Source organism: Scyliorhinus torazame, chromosome 13 (genome assembly GCF_047496885.1).
Source record: "Scyliorhinus torazame isolate Kashiwa2021f chromosome 13, sScyTor2.1, whole genome shotgun sequence".
NCBI classification, from domain to species: Eukaryota; Metazoa; Chordata; class Chondrichthyes; order Carcharhiniformes; family Scyliorhinidae; genus Scyliorhinus; species Scyliorhinus torazame.
In genome coordinates, this window is record NC_092719.1 from 51,958,641 (window position 1) to 51,985,686 (window position 27,046).

Genomic DNA, 27,046 nt, shown 5'->3' on the forward strand with positions numbered 1-27,046 from the left:
GACAGCCTGGATTTGTACGTACACATCCAAAAATAAAAAATTTCAACAGTCACAGGCTATGGTACCTTTAACAGGTATACACCACTTGTTGCAAATTTAAATAAGTAGCAAATGTTATTTTTGCTTTTTACCTTCTTACGATAACATAGTGCAAAGATCTCTTTTCAGTCATATAAAAATATAAAGAGTTTATCCGTTAGGGTTTGTGACGTCTTGCTCTGGTTTCTCTAGCCATTGATTGGTACAAATTCCTGGACAGAAGAAAAATTAAGAACCTGGTAACAGGGCACTTGGAAATTTGACAGATCTGCTTTTTGATGATGTACCCGATGGAAACCAGTGGATGTGGTGTTTGAATTTTCAAAAAGCACTCATGAAGGTGCTACTGAATATGTTACTGCTCAAAATTAGTACTGTTGTGATTTGGGGGTAATACATATTAGCATGGTTTGAGGATTGGCCAATGGACAGAAAATAGAGAGTAGGAATAAATAAGGCATTTTCTGATTGGCAGGCTGCAACAAGGATCAGAACTTGGGCCTCAGTTATTCCCAATCCGTATTAATAATGAGGATGAGGGGACTGAGTGTAACTTATCCAAGTTTGTTGACACTGCAAAGTTAGGTGGGAAGGTAAGAAGCGAGGAGAGGGAAAGAAGTTGGGTAAATGGGACATGGCAGTTGAAATACAATGCGGCAAAGTAAGAAGTTATCCACTTTGCTAGGAATAGCAGAATTGTTTTGAGTGGTTGAGAGACTGGGAAATGTTTGCATTCAGTGGGATTCGGGTGTCCTTATACATGAATAACAGAAACTTTACATGCAGGTACAGAAAGCAATTAGGAAGACAAATGGTACGTTAGCTTTTGCTGAGATTGGTCCAAGGGCCTTGGAGGTATTTGCTGTCAGAGGCACAAATATTTCATTTTTATATATTTCGATAGGGTATCACATACCCTGTGATGAAGAATGTATCACTAGTTCATTCTTGCTCAAATGGGTTTGATGTCAACAGATGGTTTTATTAGACTATTCTTACAAAGTAGCATAAAACAAAATCAATAAAAGTCACAGCTTCATTAGAAATATTAATTTCAGGGAAAACAATGTTTTGTGGACTCACTTCTCCTAAAGTCAATGCAGTAGATCTTTGAAAAGCGTGGTCTGTAACAGGACAGAGAATCATAGAATTTACAGTGCAGAAGGAGGCCATTCGGCCCATTGAGTCTGCACCGGCCCATAGAAAGAGCACCCTGCTTAAGCCCATACCTCCACACAGTGAGAAATAGCCCCTGGTTGGTGCAGGACATGGCTGGGAGCCTCCTGGCAGTGTCAACCATGGCAGGGCCTCTGGGAAGCCCCGTTGGGGGTTCTCATACCTGGGAGGTGGTCCCTGCTGCTTGAGGGGTGGGGTGGGGTGGGGTGGTGCATGCATTGGGGTGGGAGGGCGCTGTGAAGGGGGGGTGGCAGCAGCCCGGTCCTTGGGGGAGGCGGAATGCGCGCCCCGATGCTTGTGGGAGATGGGGCTGGGTGGGTGGCACTATCATCTTTGGTGTCCTGAGCAACATTCATCCACCAATTTTCAACAAGTTATCAACTGCTTGAAAGCACTTTCGGATATCCTGAGGACGTGAAAAACAAACGCATGTTCTTTTTTCCTCTGGACCGAGATGAGGTCAAAGTTCAAACTCTTCACAAATTTACACCATACATTTATGACCTCATCTCGGTCTCATGACCTCCCCCTCCCACTCACCACCACACTGGGTTGAATTTTACATGGTTTGTGGTGTGGGGTGGGAGAGTGCTTGCCCTCCTCTAGAAGGAAAGTTGGGCCTGACGTTTAAAAGCCGGCCCCGCAGCGAGGGTGGACTGGAAGTCCCACCCTTGAGAGCTTTCAGCCAATCTGATTAATTGGCAGCTCCAGCAGTCCCAGGACCCAGTAGAAGGTGCTGCCGGGACTACAAGGAGGCCCCAGGAAGATCATGGTGATAACAGAGGTAAGTCCTGGAGTTTTAGGGTGAGAGGAGATGGGAGAGGCTGTGTTTTGGAGGGCTGACGGGGAGGAACAAAATGAGTGACATTTTGGTGGCTTGTCCTTGATGCACCCTCCAATTGATGAACCCCCCTTACTTCCCACCATTTCAAAAAATGTATTTCAAAAACAGCCTTTGCACCCTGGCCCACCTGCCACTGCCCAGTATTTTACGGCCGTGGAGGTGGATTAGGGCTTTTAATTGCCACAAGAGAGCAGTAAAGGGCCTCAATAGGCCCAAGGGCAGGAAGCCATTCCGAACCCCTAATATCAGGAATCAACATTGTGGTCCTTCTCTGCATGGCTTCCAGCACTTGAATGTTTCCCATGTGTTTCAGTGATGAGAAGCAGACATAGGACACAAGACATAAGATAAACAGACCACTGTAGAGTTTGATCATTACTTCTTCTGATCTCAATCCAACAGTTCTCTCTATCTAGTTAATGTTCAAAGTTATGTTGATTACTACTTTCAACTGGTTGGGCAAGTTTTGTTTAGAAAGCTTGCAGATGTCTTGCAAATGCATCCTCAGTTAGTTCAATGCTATTTATGGAGCAGGTGTGTGTTGATCACCAAGTGAAAGTTCATTAAAATTGTCTCAGAGTACTCAATTTAAAAAAACTTTTACACAACTTAACTACCTATTATAAAATTATACTATGGGGGAAAATAAAATATTTTGGCATGTACAGGCAATATCTGCAGCCAACAAAATAAGACACTGGCAATTAAGCCCGTAGTTCAAAATGAATATAAATTGAAGCAGATATAAGGAACTTCAACAATTTAAAATATATATATTTCATGAGATTTATTTCATGGAAAACTATTTCATGGCACAGACTTGATGGGCAGAATGGCCTCCTTCTGCACTGTAGGAATTCTATGATTCTATGAAGGTATCACTTTATTGCCCATCCCCAAGGGTCAACCACATTATACCGTGGGTCTGGAGTCAAACTGGGTCAGGATGGCAGATTTCCTTCCTAAAAGGACATTAGTGAACCAGATGTTTTTTTACAACAATCAATAATAGTTGTTTTGGCCACCATTACTGAGGCTAACTTTATAATCTAGATTTATTTATTGAATTTTGATTCCACCAGCTGCCATGGTGGGTTTTGAATCCATGTCCCCAAAGCATTGGCCTGGGCCTCTGGATTATCAATTCAGTGTCAATACCACTAGGCCACCAGCTCCCCTAAAATGAAAAGTCCAATTGAAGTAGCAGTGCCCAGTGATCATTTCATGACTCCTCATCCAGTATCAATGGATAATTGCAATTTAACTTTGTAGGTGAAGGTTTAACAACAGCGGTCAAATTAAAAAAATATAAGGATTTCAATAATACGCACAACCATGAACAGTGCATGCTTCAAATGTATAGGCACTCAATAGCTATAACAAGTGGTTACTGAACTATAGTTAACTGATGCTAGAGTGTACATTACAGAACCAAAATACAAGTGGTTTTTTTTATAGAACCATTTATTTCAAATAAAAAATTACTTGACTTTTTACAAGACTTTGTTTTCTTTTTACAATAAACATGATGCGAAGCTTGCAAATTTTATAGGGTTGTTACATTTCCTGGATCTATTAATATTTTCTGCTTTCTTTACACCAAAGTTTTACATGATACCAAAAACAATTATGCACAACTTTCAATATGGAGACAGTCAATATATCTAATGGTTATCAAGAATGGCAATTGCTTTTTCATGATTGGGGATATTAAGAAAATAAATTGCCTTAGTTAAAAACTACCAGTTGTTTTTTTTTTTTTACAAAGTGTTTACATTATTTTTAACTTAAAACTTTAAATAGTTGCTAGCTTGTGTCCTACAAGGGATCCAAACCAACAAATAGACTTCTAATCCAGAAGCTGAAAAATTAGCCCTCAGTAAACATACCCACATTAACAGTAAACTAAAGATGCAGAGAGCTTGGCAAATGTTTGCACTTCAGGAACTATACATCACAAACCTACAATTTGTATTCCAGCGTCTGCTGTTTCAGCGGTGTCAAATCAGACGTTGTGACAAACTGAACCTTGAACAGATCTAAGAAATTGGTACATGTATAAGTTATATTAATAAACCACAAATGTTCAGCACGTTTTGGGTATCTTCATGTATAGTATAAATTCCAGTACCAATTGGACAAATAGGTGAGTTAGAACACCTTAAGAATTGGTAACTGTCAGCTTTACTGATCTCAGAAGGTTCTTCCTTTGGAGTTGTCAGTCATTACATATTTACATTCTGACTGGGCTGAGTACAAGACGATGGTTTTTGAATTGGTTAAATGTGTGCAATTGGCAGGAGCAGCTGCTGCGTTACATTTCTGAAATTGTGGAAATAATCTACCAAATGCCAGAAAGGAATGGGATTTGCGAACACATGACATCTTTAACATGCCAATTTTTTGTGATGGAGACATTTGAGGAGAAGTTCAATGCTGATAGACTCCTGAACACTGACAGCAGGAAAAAAAGGAAAGAGAAAGGAACAGATGTATAGGAATCTTCAGTCATTGTACCTTTAAACCATACCATTGAGTGGAAGAACATGGGCACATGTTTGTGATTCCCCAAAATTGGTTCTCTAAAGAAAGGACACCGAACAAAGACCGTTTCTTTTGCAAAGGGAGAGGAAGAATATTATAATGTGTCATTTGATACCACTTCTATGTGTGACCCACTATATATGACCCAATGAATGTGGTGCCGATAAAGCCTTGGATAGAAATTTGACAATGGTGCAACTTTTTTAAAAAGGGGCAAGAGAAAATAGCACTAATGTAGTGGATATGGACAACCGGGCTCTTACACAAGAAAACAAAATGGAGTCAGATAAACCTCAAGTCTTTGTTTTTTTTTTTGCAACGTCTGGGAAATCTACGAAGAACTAGCCTTTTTGGAAAGGCATTAGCATGAACAAAAATACAAAATATTGCGCATTAAATGACATAGGTGCAATATTCAATCTCTGCCAGTGGAAAGAGCTGTGCAAACACTAACCTTTCCACACATGTGTATTGTGATATCTAAGCAAAGCCTGTGGAAGGGGTGGAGTTGGAATCTTCAATCCGGAGAAATTAACATGAATAGGTCGTTAACATGCAAGAGTTTTTTAAATTACATTTAGTAATTACATTTTACTACCATGAAACACTGGATGAGGTTATTACTGAAGTGGTTTGTGATATATGTAGAAGTGACTATATTATACTCCGACTCTTTCATGCTAATGTTTAACCAATCACATCACAATGTATGCATGTTCTTAACAATTGCTTAAATATCTATAATGTCCAGTTGTCAGGTTTAGGGTGCAACATACTCACTTCAGTTAGTTTACTAGATCCTTCTGACAGGATAATTACCTCAAACAATACTCTTGCCATCTGAAAAGTATACAATCTTGGCATTCAGATTTTGCAAGTTTTTGACTCCAAATTTTTATCTTACTTTCATTTTAAAAACTGTTCTCAATTCATCCCTACCCCAATTTAGCCTAACATTTAAAATGTTTGTAAACAAATGCCAAAAGTGCTGACTGTGCAGGGATTACTATGAAAGTAACAGCACTTTTGTGGAGAACTCTCACCAATAAATGTAAAATAACTAAACAGCAAGTTAAAAATATACAGATTAGAAACCATCTATTCCAATTAAGTACAAAATCCATCACAAATATCAAACAGGTAATGGAGGTTCTTGTCTAACTGTTCATTTCCAGTTTATTGTACACATGAATTCTGTCTTATTGTAAGTGCATTGTTAAGTTTCATTACTGGATGCACTGGATGCTATTTTGGTATATTGACAGTTTATTGCTTCAAAGGCTTCATCCCGGTGTAACATAGCACCGAATACCAGTGGCTAAAAAAAAAAAGAAAAATAATTAATGTTCTGGGTTCAAAGGAATAGAATTAGATCACAGAATAAATGCAACGTTTCTTCCTTTCAGTGTAACCCAATTGTATATATTCGATTATTTGCTGAAAAGCAATCATGTCCTGTATAACAGAATCAGATGCCGCTCTATTTATCCCGTTATCATTGTACAGAAAAAAAAGATAAATGGAGGATAATCTCATGTTATTACCCTGTGCAAGAGAGTACCAAACCTTAGTACAGCTATGCACACCATTATTTTGCTGTGCTGCGAGGGTTTTTTGTGACCTAGTAATAGTAATAGGGGACTCTATAGTCAGGGGCACAGATAGGCGCTTCTGTGGACGTGAAAGAGACTCCAGGATGGTATGTTGCCTCCCTGGTGCCAGGGTCCAGGATGTCTCCGAACGGGTAGAGGGAATCCTCAAGGGGGAGGGCAAACAGGCAGAGGTCGTTGTACATATTGGTACTAACGACATAGGCAGGAAGGGGCATGAGGTCCTGCAGCAGGAGTTCAGGGAGCTGGGCAGAAAGTTAAAAGACAGGACCTCGAGGGTTGTAATCTCAGGATTACTCCCCGTGCCACGTGCCAGTGAGGCTAGAAATAGGAAGATAGAGCAGATAAACACGTGGCTAAACAGCTGGTGTAGGAGGGAGGGTTTCCATTATCTGGACCACTGGGAGCTCTTCCGGGGCAGGTGTGACCTGTATAAGAAGGACGGGTTGCATCTAAACCGGAGAGGCATAAATATCCTGGCCGCGAGGTTTGCTAGTGTCACACGGGAGGGTTTAAACTAGTATGGCAGGGGGGTGGGCACGGGAGCAATAGGTCAGAAGGTGAGAGCATTGAGGGAGAACTAGGGAATAGGGACAGTGTGGCTCTGAGGCAGAGCAGACGGGGAGAAGTTGCTGAACACAGCGGGTCTGGTGGCCTGAAGTGCATATGCTTTAATGCAAGGAGCATTACGGGTAAGGCAGATGAACTTAGAGCTTGGATTACTACTTGGAACTATGATGTTGTTGCCATTACAGAGACCTGGTTGAGGGAAGGGCAGGATTGGCAGCTAAACGTTCCAGGATTTAGATGTTTCAGGCGGGATAGAGGGGGATGTAAAAGGGGAGGTGGAGTTGCGCTACTTGTTCGGGAGAATATCACAGCTATACTGCGAGAGGACACCTCAGAGGGCAGTGAGGCTATATGGGTAGAGATCAGGAATAAGAAGGGTGCAGTCACAATGTTGGGGGTATACTACAGGCCTCCCAACAGCCAGCGGGAGATAGAGGAGCAGATAGGTAGACAGATTTTGGAAAAGAGTAAAAACAACAGGGTTGTGGTGATGGGAGACTTCAACTTCCCCAATATTGACTGGGACTCACTTAGTGCCAGGGGCTTAGACGGGGCGGAGTTTGTAAGGAGCATCCAGGAGGGCTTCTTAAAACAATATGTAAACAGTCCAACTAGGGAAGGGGCGGTACTGGACCTGGTATTGGGGAATGAGCCCGGCCAGGTGGTAGATGTTTCAGTAGGGGAGCATTTCGGTAACAGTGACCACAATTCAGTAAGTTTTAAAGTACTGGTGGACAAGGATAAGAGTGGTCCGAGGATGAATGTGCTAAATTGGGGGAAGGCTAATTATAACAATATTAGGCGGGAACTGAAGAACATAGATTGGGGGCGGATGTTTGAGGGCAAATCAACATCTGACATGTGGGAGGCTTTCAAGTGTCAGTTGAAAGGAATACAGGACCGGCATGTTCCTGTGAGGAAGAAAGATAAATACGGCAATTTTCGGGAACCTTGGATGATGAGTGATATTGTAGGCCTCGTCAAAAAGAAAAAGGAGGCATTTGTCAGGGCTAAAAGGCTGGGAACAGACGAAGCCTGTGTGGCATATAAGGAAAGTAGGAAGGAACTTAAGCAAGGAGTCAGGAGGGCTAGAAGGGGTCACGAAAAGTCATTAGCAAATAGGGTTAAGGAAAATCCCAAGGCTTTTTACACGTACATAAAAAGCAAGAGGGTAGCCAGGGAAAGGGTTGGCCCACTGAAGGATAGGCAAGGGAATCTATGTGTGGAGCCAGAGGAAATGGGCAAGGTACTAAATGAATACTTTGCATCAGTATTCACCAAAGAGAAGAAATTGGTAGATGTTGAGTCTGGAGAAGGGTGTGTAGATAGCCTGGGTCACATTGAGATCCAAAAAGACGAGGTGTTGGGTGTCTTAAAAAATATTAAGGTAGATAAGTCCCCAGGGCCTGATGGGATCTACCCCAGAATACTGAAGGAGGCTGGAGAGGAAATTGCTGAGGCCTTGACAGAAATCTTTGGATCCTCGCTGTCTTCAGGGGATGTCCCGGAGGACTGGAGAATAGCCAATGTTGTTCCTCTGTTTAAGAAGGGTAGCAAGGATAATCCCGGGAACTACAGGCCGGTGAGCCTTACGTCAGTGGTAGGGAAATTACTGGAGAGAATTCTTAGAGACAGGATCTACTCCCATTTGGAAGCAAATGGACGTATTAGTGAGAGGCAGCACGGTTTTGTGAAGGGGAGGTCGTGTCTCACTAACTTGATAGAGTTTTTCGAGGAGGTCACTAAGATGATTGATGCAGGTAGGGCAGTAGATGTTGTCTATATGGACTTCAGTAAGGCCTTTGACAAGGTCCCTCATGGTAGACTAGTACAAAAGGTGAAGTCACACGGGATCAGGGGTGAACTGGCAAAATGGATACAGAACTGGCTAGGCCATAGAAGGCAGAGGGGTAGCAATGGAGGGATGCTTTTCTAATTGGAGGGCTGTGACCAGTGGTGTTCCACAGGGATCAGTGCTGGGACCTTTGCTCTTTGTAGTATATATAAATGATTTGGAGGAAAATGTAACTGGTCTGATTAGTAAGTTCGCAGACGACACAAAGGTTGGTGGAATTGCGGATAGCGATGAGGACTGTCTGAGGATACAGCAGGATCTAGATTGTCTGGAGACTTGGGCGGAGAGATGGCAGATGGAGTTTAATCCGGACAAATGTGAGGTAATGCATTTTGGAAGGTCTAATGCAGGTAGGGAATATACAGTGAATGGTAGAACCCTCAAGAGTATTGAAAGTCAAAGAGATCTAGGAGTACAGGTCCACAGGTCATTGAAAGGGGCAACACAGGTGGAGAAGGTAGTCAAGAAGGCATACGGCATGCTTGCCTTCATTGGCCGGGGCATTGAGTATAAGAATTGGCAAGTCATGTTGCAGCTGTATAGAACCTTAGTTAGGCCACACTTGGAGTATAGTGTTCAATTCTGGTCGCCACACTACCAGAAGGATGTGGAGGCTTTCGAGAGGGTGCAGAAGAGATTTACCAGAATGTTGCCTGGTATGGAGGGCATAAGCTATGAGGAGCGGTTGAATAAACTCGGTTTGTTCTCACTGGAACGAAGGAGGTTGAGGGGCGACCTGATAGAGGTATACAAAATTATGAGGGGCATAGACAGAGTGGATAGTCAGAGGCTTTTCCCCAGGGTAGAGGGGTCAATTACTAGGGGGCATAGGTTTAAGGTGAGAGGGGCAAGGTTTAGAGTAGATGTACGAGGCAAGTTTTTTACGCAGAGGGTAGTGGGTACCTGGAACTCGCTACCGGAGGAGGTAGTGGAAGCAGGGACGATAGGGACATTTAAGGGGCATCTTGACAAATATATGAATAGGATGGGAATAGAAGGATACGGACCCAGGAAGTGTAGAAGATTGTAGTTTAGTCGGGCAGTATGGTCGGCACGGGCTTGGAGGGCCGAAGGGCCTGTTCCTGTGCTGTACATTTCTTTGTTCTTTCTTTGTTCTTTGTTAGACTAATAACATTATTTTGCGCATCCCAAGAGTATATAACTAGTTGAAGTCTCCTCTGAAGGATTTTTGAGAAGAGGTTCTTGGTCGGATACAAGAACACCTTGAATTTGAGTGGAATTTTCATATTTTACTTTAAAGCTGAATATCTGAAAGATCAAACCATATCCAAAGGAAGAAATTATTTACCTTTTGCGTGTATGGGGTAGTTATTGAAATACCCATTCCCGATCCAGGTAAGACAGACAAAACTTTGTACTGTGGGTGCAAACAGAACAGAAAAAATGAAGAAGTACAAAATGCATACAAGGCGATGATTAGTATTTTGAAAATTGAGCTTAACATTCAGCTTAGTCCAAACAAATAAGTATATCACGTTAGTGAGATAAGTACATTTCTGCAGTAATCTAGTATAAAGAGAGTTTTGGGGGCCACGTTATATGAACGCCGGAGCGGTTGCATTTTTGCAAGCTCTGGCACCACGCAGCTTTTAATCCTTTTTTAAATCTTTTTTAAAATTACTTCTTCTGAGTTACAAAGCCAGGGCTCAGAGCGTGGACAGGGGCGAACCCCTAATCCAGCTCCTTGCCTACTCCAAAAACCAATTCAAATTCAAATTGAATCCTATTCATGGTCCCCACAAGAGACATACCAGATATGAGTCAAAAGGCAGAGCAGATACTACACTTGATCTTAGCCAAAAGGCCGAGAAGCGATTCCTTTTTTTAATCTTGATGCACATCCCATAATTATTTGATCCTGATGTATATGGTCTGTGTTATGTTCCTGGAAGATGCTGGTTAAATTTTGACAATGGGGAGCCGAGTTAAGTCAAGAAAATCTTTTGTTGATTGAAGTGATCGGAGATGGCTGGGGTGGAGGACAGTTTGCAGCGGCGGTTTCATTGGTGGACAGGCCTATGTTTCAGCGATGCCGCTGCCGTCGATATGATGGCTGCCACTGAGAGTGATGATGCGGACAATGGTCTCAGCTTCCGACACAAATTATTGGTGCACACGTCAATGAATTGCGAAACATCTTAGAGAATGGACGGTACGGAGAAGAGAATCCTGTCAGTCGATATGGCAGTTTCCTCGGTGGCGGTTCGCCTTCAGTCCTTACAAATCTTGCTGTTTGGCATGTTGAGCGTTTTGATGGATTCGGGGAGATGGGGCCGGTCTTCAGTGGGGAGGTGGGATGAATTACTGGCCACATTTGAGAACTGGTTGCCATGTTGGGCATTACAAGTTCGGCTCTTTGTGCCCTTGGGTAAGTTGGAGACCCCCTGTTCTGACTTTGCCTTGTCCTCTGTGTTAGTCGAGAAAGTTGGAGGCGGCTGAACATGATGGGTCTTCGCCACCCCTCGGGGCCCAGGTGTTGCTTTAATGGGGCTCCGGGACAATGACATGGCGGAAGTGTGGAGGCTTTGATGAAACTCTGGATGGTCCTGATTGCTGCTCGATGAACTGGTCATGGCTGTGGCCTTTCCAAGCTCAGAAGATGGTTATATTATCCTGCAGTTCATCATTAATCCTGAGCTTTACTGCCTTGTGATTTTACTCCTAAGTTTTGTGTTATTGTCTTTTATCCTGACAAGGGTGTATGATTTTTAAGCACAGAGGTTATCCTGTGGTTGTATGATACAAGGGTTGTGCAGTATTTACCTGTGTTTTTTTTTTAATGTGCTGTAATCCATGCTGTTACACTTGGGAGTACATTTTCTGGTACCTTTCAATTTATTTATAGATGTGCATCACTGCAAGGTGGCGGGTAGGTGGTTTGGTATGGAGGTGGTTGGTATAGTTTATTAGTCCTCATTAAGGAGCCCCCCCCATTAGATCTATTGGTGTAATGTTTTCGTTTTGTACTTTTGTTAGTTTAAGATTAAGAAATCCTTGCTTGTCACCTATGAAGATACAGACAGATCACGTATCCTGGAGACCACCAGTTTCAGTGTTTTGTTTCTCTCATTGGTGCCTCTGATGTTGTTGGAGTGGGGGGGGAAATATGTAGGTGGTCAGTTATAAGAGTGATGAGAGTATCCTCGGCCTGTCAGCCCCTATTCTTTTTTTTCTATAAAAATTTTAATTTCCATGTTTACATTTTCTTCAGAATTTACACCCCACCAACAAACAGTAAACGGTAACAAATACAATGTCAATCCCCTTATCAACAACAACGATCCCATCCTCCCACCACCCCCCAAACAACGACCTACCTGACAATATAAGCATCAAATAAAACAAACCCTCCCAAGGTGGAAAAAAAAAGGAAAAAAGAAAAAGGAATCAGGAATCGCCTAAGGTCACCATTGACATATACAGTCCACCCCCCAACCTCCCCCCCCCCACCACCCCCCCTAATATTCAATGCCATCCAATCCCCGAAAGAGTACTGTGAATGACACCCATGAATTGTAGACCCCCCCTTCCCAGACTCCGCCCCTTCACTTCCTCTTGTAAACTCCTCCCCCCAACCTCGGTTCCTTCCCCCAACTTTTCACCCCGCTAGACTCACCGAAACCTGTTCTACCAGGCTCTGATGGCCGCAGCCCCTCCCACCTCACTCCCGTTCACTGGCCGGCTTAAACCAGCCAGCGTGGAGGTCCCCGCCCAGGTCTCCTTCCCCCTTGCCCGGTCCCAGGAAAACCAAGAAATCTTCTTTAGCACACAACCCCTGCATACACACCCAAGCCCCAAAGAACCATCATTGCAAATGAAAGTTCCATCGCTTCCCTTGTCCAAATATATACATTGTCGACTCATTTAGTACATACACCAACACGCAGTGTAAAAATAAAGTTACATGAAGCTACATCGGTACACGACCATTTCTCAATTCTGCCACAGTCCTTCTGCCTTCGCAAACTCCTCCGCTGCTTCCACCGTCCCAAAATAAAAGTCCTTGGATTTGTAGATCACCCTCACTTAGCTGGATATACTATGCCACACTGCACCGTACTGATGTACAGTGCCTTCTTCATCTGGCTGAAGGAAGCCTGCCTCCTCGCCAGCTCCACCGTAAAGTCCTGGTATATGCATATACCAGCTCCAGCCCACTGACCACCTGCTTTTGCTTTGCCCAGCACAGGATTTTCTCCGTCACGCTATACCTACGGAAACACAGAGTTACTACTCTTGGCGGCTCACTCGCCTTTGGTATAGGCCTCCACGACCGATGATCCCGATCCAGTTCATATCGGGAGGGATCGTCCCCCTCCCCCAATAGCTTCGCCAACATTGTGTCAAAATACTCCGTCGGCCTCGGGCCTTCCACCCCTTCGGGCAGACCCACAATCCTCAGATTCTGTCGCCTGGATCTGTTTTCCAGGTATTCCATTTTGGCTCGCAGACCCTTGTCGGTCTCGATCACCCTCCACAACTCCTTCCCCATCGAGGTGAGTTGATCACTGTGCTGCGATACTGCCTCTTCCACTTCCTTCAGCGTCTCACCTTCCATTAACCCCCTTTTTCACAGCCGTTTTTCTCCCAGACTTCGACATTTCTCCTCCCTGTGCCTTCTTACAGCCTTTTCAGCCTCCGTTGCCCCCGGGGCCGGGTGTTAAAATTCTAAAATTCCTATTCCCAAACGGGAGCCCTCCAGTGTGCGGCTGCCTCCCGCCTGCCGCCGTCACCGGAAGTCGTCAGCCCCTATTCTAGTGTGTCATCGATCCAAATTTAGCTCAGTTGAGTATGTCATGGCTGTAGTAACTAAGTTTGTTCAGGTCAGGTAGAAGGTATGTTGGGTGGGGAAGTGGGGAAGTAGGTCACCCCCCCCCCTCAAGATGTCCCCTTTTGGGGGCTTCTGGACTACTCTTGGTTCCTGTGGTGACATAGCATCCCATTGGTTGTGGGGTCGAAGTGTGAGCCTGAGTGCTCCGGTTTAGCGTTGTTAAGTCTTTCTTCGGTTGAAGATTAGACTGAATGGAGGAGGAAGTCGCCCGTCTCCAATTAATCTTATATAGGGACTTCCATACAGTCCTCCTTCTTGAGGCTTGATCTGCCTGGCGGGGTTGATTCTCATGAAGTTATGCTGTTCTGTTCCTGATATAATTGACAGACCAGTTTAGACATCTATTTGCGAATCCTGGTGTTCCTCTGTCTCTGGGTTTTCCTCTCTTTAGTTGGATAGGTGAGGTGCTGATACAGGCTCTGATGTGTTATATCTGATCCCCCCAATTCAGTTCTCCTCCTCCTGACAGGATAAGGGACACTCCCTCGGACTCTGGGCTAAGTTGGGCTAGAATTGACCGCGCACTCGCCCAGGGTATCGTGACAATATATGCGGAATAATGATCACTCTGTACTGTATTAGATTTTGGGGATTTGTTGCGTCTTGTGATTGTGTGTAAGGTATCCCCTCAGACTAAGGTCTTCATGAATTCTCTCTGTATTTCCTTTTCTTTATTTTGGTGTTTCTTACGACCCGCTATGCTAGCGCATATTCCAGCCCCCCTTGACCCGGAGTCACAACAAAAGTGAATTAACCAAAAATTTTTAGAAAAATACCCAAAGTCCTTTCCTTTTTTTTTTAATAAATATTTTATTGAAAATTTTTGGTCAACCAACACAGTACATTGTGCATCCTTTACACAACATTATAACAATACAGATAATAATGACCTTTTTTTTATATAAACAAAAAACAACAAATAAATAAATATTAAATAACAAAAATGAAAACTAGCCCTAATTGGCAACTGCCTTGTCACAGGCTATACCCCCCCCACCCACCCTCCCATCCCCCCCCCCCCATCCCTCCCCCCCCCCCCCATCCCTCCCCCCCCCATCCATCCTCCCCCCCCCCCCATCCCTCCTCCCCCCCCCCCCCCATCCCTCCCCTCCCCCCCATCCCCCCCCCCCCCCATCCCTCCCCTCCCCCCCCCCCATCCAAGTCCTGGGCTGCTGCTGCTGCCTTCTTTTTTCCCCCATCTATCTTTCCGCAAGATATTCGACGAACGGTTGCCACCGCCTGGTGAACCCTTGAGCCGACCCCCTTAGGACGAACTTAATCCGCTCTAGCTTTATGAACCCCGCCATATCATTTATCCGGGTCTCCACCCCCGGGGGCTTGGCTTCTTTCCACATTAGCAATATCCTGCGCCGGGCTACTAGGGACGCAAAGGCCAAAACATCGGCCTCTCTCGCCTCCTGCACTCCCGGCTCTTGTGCAACCCCAAATATAGCCAACCCCCAGCTTGGTTCGACCCGGACTCCTACTACTTTTGAAAGCGCCTTTGTCACCCCCACCCAAAACCCCTGTAGTGCCGGGCATGACCAAAACATATGGGTATGATTCGCTGGGCTTCTCGAGCACCTCGCACACCTATCCTCCACCCCAAAAAATTTACTGAGCCGTGTTCCAGTCATATGTGCCCTGTGTAATACCTTAAACTGAATCAGGCTTAGCCTGGCGCACGAGGACGACGAGTTTACCCTGTTTAGGGCATCTGCCCACAGCCCCTCCTCGATCTCCTCCCCTAGCTCTTCTTCCCATTTCCTTTTTAGTTCGTCCACCATAGTCTCCCCTTCGTCCTTCATTTCCCTATATATATCCGACACCTTACCATCCCCCACCCATTTCTTTGAGATGACTCTGTCCTGCACCTCTTGTGTCGGGAGCTGCGGGAATTCCCTCACCTGTTGCCTCGCAAAAGCCCTCAATTGCATGTACCTGAATGCATTCCCTTGGGGCAACCCATATTTCTCGGTCAGTGCTCCCAGACTTGCGAACTTCCCGTCCACAAATAGATCTTTCAGTTGCGTTATTCCTGCTCTTTGCCACATTCCATATCCCCCATCCATTCCCCCCGGGGCAAACCTATGGTTGTTTCTTATCGGGGACCCCCCCAATGCTCCGGTCTTTCCCCTATGTCGTCTCCACTGTCCCCAAATCTTCAGTGTAGCTACCACCACCGGGCTCGTGGTGTAGTTCCTCGGTGAGAACGGCAATGGGGCTGTCACCATAGCCTGCAGGCTGGTCCCCCTACAGGACGCCCTCTCTAATCTCTTCCACGCCGCTCCCTCCTCCTCTCCCATCCACTTACTCACCATTGAAATATTAGCGGCCCAATAATACTCACTTAGGCTCGGTAATGCCAGCCCCCCCCTATCCCTACTACGCTGTAAGAATCCCTTCCTCACTCTCGGAGTCTTCCCGGCCCAAACAAAACCCATGATGCTCTTTTCTATCCTTTTAAAAAAAGCCTTCGTGATCACCACCGGGAGGCACTGAAACACAAAGAGGAATGTCGGGAGGACCACCATCTTAACCGCCTGCACCCTCCCTGCCATTGACAGTGCTACCATATCCCATCTCTTGAAATCTTCCTCCATCTGTTCCACCAGCCGCGTTAAATTTAGCCTGTGCAATGTGCCCCAATTCTTAGCTATCTGGATCCCCAGGTAACGAAAGTCTCTTGTTACCTTCCTCAACGGTAGGTCTTCTATTTCTCTACTCTGCTCCCCTGGATGCACCACAAACAGCTCACTCTTCCCCATGTTCAATTTATACCCTGAAAAATCCCCAAACTCCCCAAGTATCCGCATTATTTCTGGCATCCCCTCCGCCGGATCCGCCACATATAGTAGCAGATCATCCGCATATAAAGATACCCGGTGTTCTTCTCCTCCCCTAAGTATTCCCCTCCATCTCTTGGAACCTCTCAGCGCTATCGCCAGGGGCTCAATCGCCAGTGCAAACAGTAATGGGGACAGAGGACATCCCTGCCTTGTCCCTCTATGGAGCCGAAAATATGCCGATCCCCGTCCATTCGTGACCACACTCGCCACTGGGGCCCTATACAACAGCTGCACCCATCTAACATACCCCTCTCCAAAACCAAATCTCCTCAACACCTCCCACAGATAATCCCATTCCACTCTATCAAATGCTTTCTCGGCATCCATCGCCACTACTATCTCCGTTTCACCCTCTGGTGGGGCCATCATCATTACCCCTAACAGCCTCCGTATATTCGTGTTCAGCTGTCTCCCCTTCACAAACCCAGTTTGGTCCTCGTGAACCACCCCCGGGACACATTCCTCTATTCTCATTGCCATTACCTTGGCCAGGACCTTGGCATCCAAATTTAGGAGGGAAATTGGTCTGTAGGACCCGCATTGTAGCGGATCCTTTTCCTTCTTTAAGAGAAGCGATATCGTTGCTTCAGACATAGTCGGGGGCAGTTGTCCCCTTTCCTTTGCCTCGTTAAAGGTCCTCGTCAGTACCGGGGCGAGCAAGTCCAAATACTTTCTGTAAAATTCAACTGGGAATCCATCCGGTCCCGGGGCCTTTCCCGTCTGCATGTTCCTAATTCCTTTCACCACTTCTTCTACCGTAATCTGTGCTCCCAGTCCCACCCTTTCCTGCTCTTCCACCTTGGGAATTTCCAGCCGATCCAAAAAATCCATCATTCTCTCCCTCCCATCCGGGGGTTGAGCTTCATACAATTTTTTATAAAATGTCTTGAACACTTCATTCACTCTCTCCGCCCCCTGCTCCATCTCTCCTTCCTCATCCCTCACTCCCCCTATTTCCCTCGCTGCTCCCCTTTTCCTCAATTGGTGTGCCAGCAATCTGCTCGCCTTCTCCCCATATTCATACTGTACACCCTGCGCCTTCCTCCATTGTGCCTCTGCAGTGCCTGTAGTCAGCAAGTCAAATTCCACATGCAGCCTTTGCCTTTCCCTGTACAGTCCCTCCTCCGGTGCTTCCGCATATTGTCTGTCCACCCTCAAAAGTTCTTGCAGCAACCGCTCCCGTTCCTTACTCTCCTGCTTCCCTTTATGTGCCCTTATTGATATCAGCTCCCCCCTAACCACCGCCTTCAACGCCTCCCAGACCACTCCCACCTGAACCTCCCCATTGTCATTGAGTTCCAAGTACTTTTCAATACATCCCCTCACCCTTAGGCACACCCCCTCATCCGCCATTAGTCCCATGTCCATTCTCCAGGGTGGGCGCCCTCCTGTTTCCTCCCCTATCTCCAAGTCTACCCAGTGTGGGGCATGATCCGAAATGGCTATAGCCGTATATTCCGTTCCCCTCACCTTCGGGATCAATGCCCTACCCAACACAAAAAAGTCTATGCGCGAATAGACTTTATGGACATAGGAGAAAAACGAGAACTCCTTACTCCTAGGTCTACTGAATCTCCACGGGTCCACACCCCCCATCTGCTCCATAAAATCCTTAAGCACCTTGGCTGCTGCCGGCCTCCTACCAGTCCTGGACTTCGACCTATCCAGCCTTGGTTTCAACACCGTGTTAAAGTCTCCCCCATTATCAGCTTTCCCGTCTCTCGGTCCGGGATGCGTCCTCGCATTCGCCTCATAAAGTTGGCATCATCCCAGTTCGGGGCATACACGTTTACCAAAACCACCATCTCTCCCTGTAATTTGCCACTCACCATCACGTATCTGCCCCCGTTATCCACCACTATAGTCTTTGCCTCGAACATTACCCGCTTCCCCACTAATATAGCCACCCCCCTGTTTTTCGCATCCAGCCCCGAATGGAACACCTGCCCCACCCATCCTTTACGCAGCCTAACCTGGTCTATCAGTTTCAGGTGCGTTTCCTGTAACATAACCACATCTGCTTTAAGTTTCTTAAGGTGTGCGAGTACTCGTGCCCTCTTTATCGGCCCGTTGAGCCCTCTCACGTTCCACGTGATCAGCCGAGTTGGGGGGCTTCCCACCCCCCCCCCTTGCCGGTTAGCCATCATCTTTTTCCAGCTTCTCACCCAGTTCCCACGCAGCTGTATCACCCCCAGGCGGTGCCCCCCCGCCCATCCTCTCCCGTACCCACTCCCCCCTTTCCCCAGCAGCAGCAACCCAGTAATTCCCCCCTCCCACCCCCCCCGCTAGACCCCCCGCTAGCGTAATTACTCCCTCCATGTTGCTCCCAGAAGTCAGCAAACTCTGGCTGACCTCGGCTACCCCCCGTGACCACGGCTCGCACCGTGCGACGCCCCCTCCTTCCTGCTTCTCTATTCCCGCCATAATTATCATAGCGCGGGAACCAAGCCCGCCTCTCCCTCGGCCCCGCCTCCCATGGCCAACGCCCCATCTCCTCTCCCTCCCCACCTCCCCCTATCACCACCTGTGGGAGAAAGAAAAGTTACCATACCGCAGGATTAGAACATAAAACCCCTCTTCGCCCCCCCCATTCGCCCCACCACTTTGTCCAAACGTTCTTTTTCATACTCCACTCATTCCAGTTTTTCTTCTACAATAAAAGTCCACGCTTCATCCGCCGTCTCAAAGTAGTGGTGCCTCCCTTGATATGTGACCCACAGTCTTGCCGGTTGCAGCATTCCAAATTTTATCTTCCTTTTGTGAAGTACCGCCTTGGCCCGATTAAAGCTCGCCCTCCTTCTCGCCACCTCCGCACTCCAGTCTTGATAAACGCGGATCACCGCGTTCTCCCATTTACTGCACCGAGTTTTCTTCGCCCCCTAAGGACCATTTCTCTATCCTTAAAACGGAGGAATCTCACCACTATGGCTCTGGGAGTTTCTCCTGCTCTCGATCCTCGCGCCATCACTCGGTACGCTCCCTCCACCTCCAACGGACCCGTCGGGGCCTCCGCTCCCATTAACGAATGCAGCATCGTGCTCACATATGCCCCGACGTCCGCCCCCTCCACACCTTCAGGAAGGCCAAGAATCCTCAGGTTGTTCCTCCTTGCGTTGTTTTCCAGTGCCTCCAACCTCTCCACACATCGTTTCTGGTGTGCCTCCTGTATCTCCGACTTCACCAACAGGCCCTGTATATCATTCTCATTCTCGGCTGCTTTCGCCTTCACGACCCGAAGCTCCTGCTCCTGGGTCTTTTGTTCCTCCTTTAGCCCTTCGATCGCCTGTAGTATCCGGGCCAACAACTCTTTCTTCATTTCCTTTTTTATCTCCTCCACGCAGCATTTCAAGAACTCTTGTTGTTCAGGGCCCCATATGAAACTGCCACCTTCCGACGCCATCTTGGTTTTTGCTTGCCTTCCTTGCCGTTGTTCCAAAGGATCCGCTGCAATCCGGCCACTTTCCTCTCCTTTTTCCATCCGTGTCCAGGGGGAACACCCTCCTGGTTTACCGCACGGTGTTTTTAGCCGTTAAAATTGCCGTTGGGGCTCCTATCAAGAGCCCAAAAGTCCGTTTCACAGGGAGCTGCCGAAACGTGCGACTCAGCTGGTCATCGCCGCACCCGGAAACCCCAAAGTCCTTTCCTTGTATAAACGGAGGCACTAAGTTTAATGATTAAGCTGAACCAACTGTGTTGGCATTTTCCTGTCTTTTTCTGTATTCATGTACATCAAAGCATTTATACTGTACTGTACCAATTTTGAGGGTTTGTTGTGTAATTTGTGAAAACTCCAATAAAAATACATTTTAAATAGTTTTTGTTTTTAAATGCAACTTGGAACCAATCAGGAGGAAAACATGTACACTCATGTGGCACTGGGAAACAGATATAGATGATCAATTAAGCTATTCTGATGGAACATGAACTCTGCCTCTCTCCTCAGATGCTGCCTGACTGGCTGAGTATTTCTAGCATTTTCTGTTCTTCCTTAAGTGATTAGATTTGATGGGTTTAAAAATTAGATGCTGCCTTAAAAAAATGAAACCGCCCGTGATGTAAGATTTTATAAAAATATGCAGGGACGGGTCTGTTATGTTTATGGTAAAATAGAATTTTTGAACAGTGGGAAATGCTTCATTATAGCAGAACAAAAGTTAAACAGAAAAACTTCAAAAGATCTTCTATAAAATAATATAGGAACAGGAAAAGACCACTCTGCCTACTATTCATATTTTGGGAGAAATTATTAACTCACTATTAAAGCACATTTCTTGAAATGTAAGAATATTTTGATACCACGGAGATATTTTTAACCTTTGGCTATAATGTACGAGTCCTTTCTGTTTACTTCCTTTGTTCCCATTTTCTTTTATTATTTTTGGTGCGTGAACTCCTAAGCAGAGGACATGGGCTGTAGCAGCCCACTTGTTAGGACAGTGTGTTCCAGGATTTGTGTTTTGTATTTTGGAGAGGAGGGGCGAAATTCTCCCCCAACGGCGCGATGTCCGCCGACTGGCGCCAACAACAGCGCCAATCAGACGGGCATCGCGCCGGCCCAAAGGTGCGGAATGCTCCGCATCTTTGGCGGGCCGAGCCCCAACATTGAGGGGCTAGGCCGACGCCGGAGGGATTTCCGCCCCGCCAGCTGGCGGAAATGGCGTTTGTTGCCCCGCCAGCTGGCGCGGAAATGCGGCGCATGCGCGGGAGCGTCAGCGGCCGCTGACAGTTTCCCGGCGCATGCGCGGGAGCGTCAGATGACAGTTTCCCGCGCATGCGCAGTGGGGAGAGTCACTTCCGCCTCCGCCATGGTGGAGGCCGTAGCGGAGGCGGAAGGGAAAGAGTGCCCCCACGGCACAGGCCCGCCCGCGGATCAGTGGGCCCCGATCGCGGGCCAGGCCACCGTGGGGGCACCCCCACGGGGTCAGATCGCCCCGCGCCCTCCCAGGACCCCGCCCACGCCGCCTGGTCCCGCCGGTAAATACCAGCTTTGATTTACGCCGGCGGGACAGGCAATTTCTGGGCGGGACTTCGGCCCATCCGGGCCGGAGAATTGAGCGGGGGGTCCCGCCAACCGGCGCGGCCCGATTCCCGCCCCCGCCCAATCTCCGGTACTGGAGACTTCGGCGGGGGCGGGATTCACGGCGGGGGGTCGGAGAATGACGCCCGAGAAACCAGACGCTTTAGTGCCGAGTGGACCTTAGGCAATAGCTTTGGAGGAAGTTGGTTTGATTGGCTAACTGGCAACCGGTGTGTTTGCCAGAGACAATGTTCTGCCTGACAACAGTCACAGTAAGAAGTCTTACAACACCAGGTTAAAGTCCAACAGGTTTGTTTCGAATCACTTGCTTTCGGAGCGCAACTCCTTCCTCAGATTCACCTGAGAAAGGAGTTGCGCTCCGAAAGCTAGTGATTCAAAACAAACCTGTTGGACTTTAACCTGGTGTTGTAAGACTTCGTACTGTGCCCACCCCAGCCCAATGCTAGCATCTCCACATCATGACAACAGTCAGTGATTGGTTCCTGCGTTTTGCTTTCAGAATGAGCTTGGCAGAAGTGATTAGACATTGGAAGGAAAAGGAACAGTCTCACTCTGTCTCTTGCTAAAAGAACTGCTTTATTGTTCAAAATCCGGCAGGTGCCTGGCACATCTTTTCTGTAAACTTGAAATGATCCTGAATCTATCAAGAAAATAGACAACCTTGCCAAAGAAAACCATTTCATGCCGAGGGGGGAAGAAGAACCCAAACAAAAGCTAAATCGCAGAAAGACACTAACCGAGGTGATTCCAGTGCATCAAATATCCTTTCATTTTTATTAATATGTTCTTAAATCTCAACCACCCGTTACCCTCTGTGGTGTGTGTGTGTAATTATATATTGGATAGGTAGACGGATAGACGGACGAACAGACAGACAGAGACAGACAGACTAGTTAGAAAGGGGTGGTTTAGGAAGGGGTATTAGATAGTCAATTGTTTTCTTTGCCTATTTAATTCTAATACTGTACATAATAAAGTTAAAGTTACAAACCTGGTGGTTGCAGTTTATTGGGCTCAGCCAATGTCCTCAGGTATTTTAAAATAACATCTAATTTCACTTGTGTTACAACTACTTGTCAAATGGGGCTGGAATTGACCATGCACTTAGCCCAGGGCGCCAATGAAATAAGTAAATAGATATGAAGCAACTTAAATTCTTTCTAAATTGAAGGCATTGCATAAATCCAATCTGATCTTGTACAACATCTTTTGACATAATTTTCAAATTCTGAAGCAATGCCAAACAGTCCTCTTATCAGCTCTCATTCAATATTCCTTATGATGTAATGCTCTCATCACAGATGTTAATGCAAGAAAGCACATACTAAGATTTTGGACAGAAAGACGAGCACATTTCTACGGCAAAGCAAAATATTTAAACAAGAATTTAAAAAGTAAGGCACATTAAGAATTATTATACAAGCTCCAAAAATATCTAGGCATATTACAATTGTGAAATACATGCAAGCTGCAAAAAATAAAATCCGGTAAAAACAAAAAGATTGCACCATCTTCGCAAGGGTAATAAACACTGATTTTGCTGCAACTTTCAAATCCCATGAACAAATAAAAAACAGAAAAAATTCACAGGTCAGAAGCGTACCTTTTGAATTTCTGTAATTTCCTTTAGTTTTATGATCTTATTTTTCTTGGATGAACCAGACCTGGAGCTTTCAAAGCATAAATAACTGGAGGAATAGAAAGATAAACTGTATGTAAAAGCAAAACACTGCTGGAAGTCAGAAATAAAAAATGGGAAACACTGGAAATACTCAGCTTCTGTGGAGAGAAACAGTGTTAAAATTTCAAATCTATCACTGTTCATCACAATCTATATAGAGTGTTTGACATGTGGTCCTAAACATCTAAGAAAACTGATACTAGTATAATTTAGGGTCTTCAGTTGCATAACCATGTCTTGTTTTGTATTTAACCAAAAAACTCCAAATAAGAAAAAGCTCTCCAAATGAGCATTATGACTTAGTGTCATTCTCCTGTAATCCTGCTCCAGGGTCTCAACCTCAACCCACCGCTTCTCTTTCATAATCTGAAAATTCTCCTCTCTTTTGCCAGTACTTCCCTGCATATAACACATTGGCACAATTGACAAAACCATATCTCAAGAACTCATCTTTATACTGCTTTATTCCAGAGTTGAGTTTCTTCTTTGTAAGCTGTTAACCAGAGGCCCTGGAGCTCTGTACAGAGCTAACACTAGTTCTACTCAGTCCTGCCCTGGACTCTCCTGCGCAGCTCTCTCCAGCAGATTTAGATGAGAGATCCTGGCCAGTAGATACTCTGCCTATTTGTGACTCTGGCCATCTCTTGTAACAAAACGATTCATCTTCACAGTCTTCTTGCCTTGCTTACTAGCAACTAGAAAATGGAAGTAGCTCTCTTCTGTGATTTGGCACCCAAAGCACGTATATAAAGGGCGCTTGACGTCAAGTGTACGTGCAAGGCATGTGACCTGCTCACTGCTGTCAATTTCGGCCACAAGACTGCACACAGCCTCATTTTGTTCTCATTTAAAAGGTGGCAGCGGCCGGCATTCTCAATAATACCGGTAGTCCACGATTACCGGTATTGGTAATCATGGGAACGCTGCGACTGATTGTTCTGTGATCCTCCCCGACATCGGCCTGTGAACCACCCATGGGTTGTGACCCGCACTTTGAAAAACCCTAGTCAGCGGTACACTGCTAATGCGCTCAGTTTGCGAACTTAAATTCAATGAGGAACAAGACCGATGCAACACAATCATTGGTGCTTTTGCCACCTTCTAATGATGCTAACACTGCCTCAATGAGATGAGGACCTGCCAGGGATCTCATCCAAAAGTACATGCCTTGGGTCCGGACACCACGGCTGAGAAGACCCAAATGCCTTGAGAGTATCATTGCTGGTGAGCTGCCCTCACTCACTGGTGTCCATTGAGGAAGAAGGATTAGAAATGGTTCCATCATGATTGATAATCTCAGAGTGGGACACTACCACTGAGTGAGATGATTAAAGCTCAATACAAGAGGATTTGCAAGTACAAAAACACAATGCAAAACACAGTTGACCAGAACATCCACATAACAATCAAATGATTTCACAGAAGTGTAATTTATTTATAGTGATAGCACACCCCTGAACCAGAAGTGACATCAAAATGTTTTCACGTTCCTAACCCTACCACTACACTAGTGCAGAAACAACATCTACAGCGGAGGTAGAGGCAGCCTGCTGACTGCTACGACCTGGTGCTTGTGACGACTACAGTGCATGACCTCTGGGGGGGACTGCGACCTGGAGGGCTCTGGCCTGATAAGATTCTCCTGCTCAGGAGCAGAAGCCCCCTTGGTGTTCTGCGCTGCTCGAGTTGGTGCAGGCACAGGCAAAGGGAACTGTGAGCGGCTACACACCCTTGGGAGTATCCTAAGATTCATGTTCCTTCTACACGTTCTGCCACATATCTTGAATCTATGTCCCCGGTTCTAGAATTCTTTGCCAAGGGAAACTCTATCGCTTCCCCTCATACTTTTGTACTCCTCAATCAAATCACCCCACAGCTTTCTTTGTTCCAAGGAAAATAACCCCAACCTATCCAATCTTTCTTCAGAGATACATTTTTCTCACCTTGGCAACATTCTTGTAACTCTTTCCAGAGCAATTACGTCCTCCCTGTTCTGTGGTGAGCAGAATTGCACACAATACTCCAGTTGCGGCCTCTGTTTTATAAAATTCCAACATTGTATCCTTACTTTTATATTCTATATATCTGCCAATGAAGGAGAGCAATTCATATGCTTTCTTTACAAGCCTGTCTACTTGAACTGCTGCCTTTAGGAACCTGTGTACTTGCATGCCAAGATCTCTCACTTCATCTACCCATCTTTTTATATTCCATTTATTGTGTACTCCCTGTAACTGTTTGACTTCTCTAAATGCATGGCCTCACACTTCCCAGTGTTAAAATCCATCTGCCACTTGACCGCCAACTCCACCAACCCATCTATATAGTTTTGGAGATTTTAGCTATCCTCTACACTATCCACTACTCAACCTATCTTTGTGTCATTCTCATATTTCCCAATCATGCCCACCATGTTCATGTCCAAATAGTTAATATATAACACAAACTGTAAGGGTTCTAACACCGATCCCGTTGGAACACCACTTGAAACAACTTTCCATTTGCAAAGGCATCCATCGATCATTATCTTTTGTTTCCTGTTACGAAGCCAACTTTTTACCCAGTTTGCCACATTACCCCTGAGTATTCCCATGATTTTCTGTTTTTAATACTTAAGAATTATAGCTGATATTCAAGCTCCATGTGATATTTCAAACTGGGCCTGATAAAAAGTTATTATTCTATTCACTCGATGTTTAGGTGATAAACAATTTTGCTGACTTGCTTAATTTTCATATTTTTCACTCCAAGGTCAATTGTTTAGCAAGTGTTCTTTCTTTGTGATTATCATTGGAGGGAGTTGAGTGGGGATTTACCCCGGCAGAGCAGATAAGATCATTCATCCACTTCCTGCACTGGGTGGCACTTCGGGCGCAGTTGCCAGCCATGCTGACATCCAGAGCAATGGCCTCCCAATCCAGAGAGGTGAGGTTGCTAAATTTCTTGGAGTCATCCCTCAGGTAGAGGACATGCCTTTGCACCTCTGATCAAGGTCTTGAAGGCCTGATGGCTGAATCATGGTGCACCCTTCTTCTTGATGCTGCTCGCCTTTTGCTTCTGTCTTCCTGACATGTTGGAGGGTTTCCTAAAGACAGGTGGGCTAGAGAGAGTGCCATGATGGTGTTGGATTTCTGTTTAAGTATGGCACCAGGACCTTTGAACCTGCCAGCTGAGCGCGGACCGATGAATCAGCACTTGCTTTGTCAGGTGATTCAGCACAAAACTTGCCTGCACATAATTAATGAACTTCCAAGCACAGAATCTGGCATTAGTTCCCGCCATTCCGGCCAGCACCAAATGCACTGTCAGAACCGACGCCACCGCACTTATTCAAACAAAAAGGGAAATTCCACCCTAAGTTAGCATTCCTTCATTGTCACAAGATCAAAATCCTGGAACTCTCTTCCCAGCTACCCTGTGGGTACAGTTGATTCAGAGGTGACTCAGTACCACCTTATCAAGGGCAATTAGGAAAGGGCAACAAATGCTGGCTTTGCTAGCCACACTCATATTCCATGAAAGAATAATAAATAACACCACAGGGTTTTCCTCACTGGCCTCACATTCAACAAAGCACCTTCCACCCTTTCTCCACCTCCAGCATGATGCCAACAAACACATCTACCCCTCTCCTTTCAGGAGCCGTTTCCTCCTGCACTTTTCAATCAACCATTCCTACATTACCTTCCTGTGCAAGTGCAGGAGATACAATACCTGCCTTTTTACTTCCTCCCTTCTCACCATTCGGGGCCCCAACTAGTTCTTCCAGGTGAAACAGCAATTTATTTGCATTTCTTTTAATTTATCATATTGTATTGGCTGATCACAATGCGGTCCCCCTCCACACTGGGGAAAAAACCGATTGGATAACCACTTCCAGTCATTTGTCATTTTAGTTCTCCGCCCCCTTCCCACACTGTTCAAATTAAGCTCATCAGCAGGTCGAAGAACAGCGCATCATCTTTTGTTAAGGCGCTTTTGGACTTCA

At 45.8% G+C, this 27,046-nt stretch overlaps 1 protein-coding gene and 1 pseudogene across 9 annotated transcripts in view; both read right to left on the reverse strand.

Moving 5' to 3' along the window:
* Positions 1-3,707: 3,707 nt before the first annotated feature.
* Positions 3,708-27,046, reverse strand: part of LOC140388010 (GRAM domain-containing protein 4-like) — a 286,335-nt gene continuing 262,996 nt past the window's right edge. For 8 of the 9 annotated variants that reach the window (XM_072471468.1, XM_072471469.1, XM_072471471.1 and 5 more), the window contains 3 exons: positions 22,981-23,065; positions 9,948-10,016; positions 3,708-5,921 (listed from right to left, as the gene is read on the reverse strand). In XM_072471468.1, coding sequence (XP_072327569.1) covers positions 5,820-5,921; positions 9,948-10,016; positions 22,981-23,065 — 256 coding nt within the window. In that variant the 3' untranslated portion in view covers positions 3,708-5,819. The remainder of the gene's footprint in view (positions 5,922-9,947; positions 10,017-22,980; positions 23,066-27,046) is intronic. The other variant, XM_072471476.1, reaches the window with a different exon arrangement.
* Positions 10,272-10,475, reverse strand: LOC140388680 (U2 spliceosomal RNA; annotated as a pseudogene).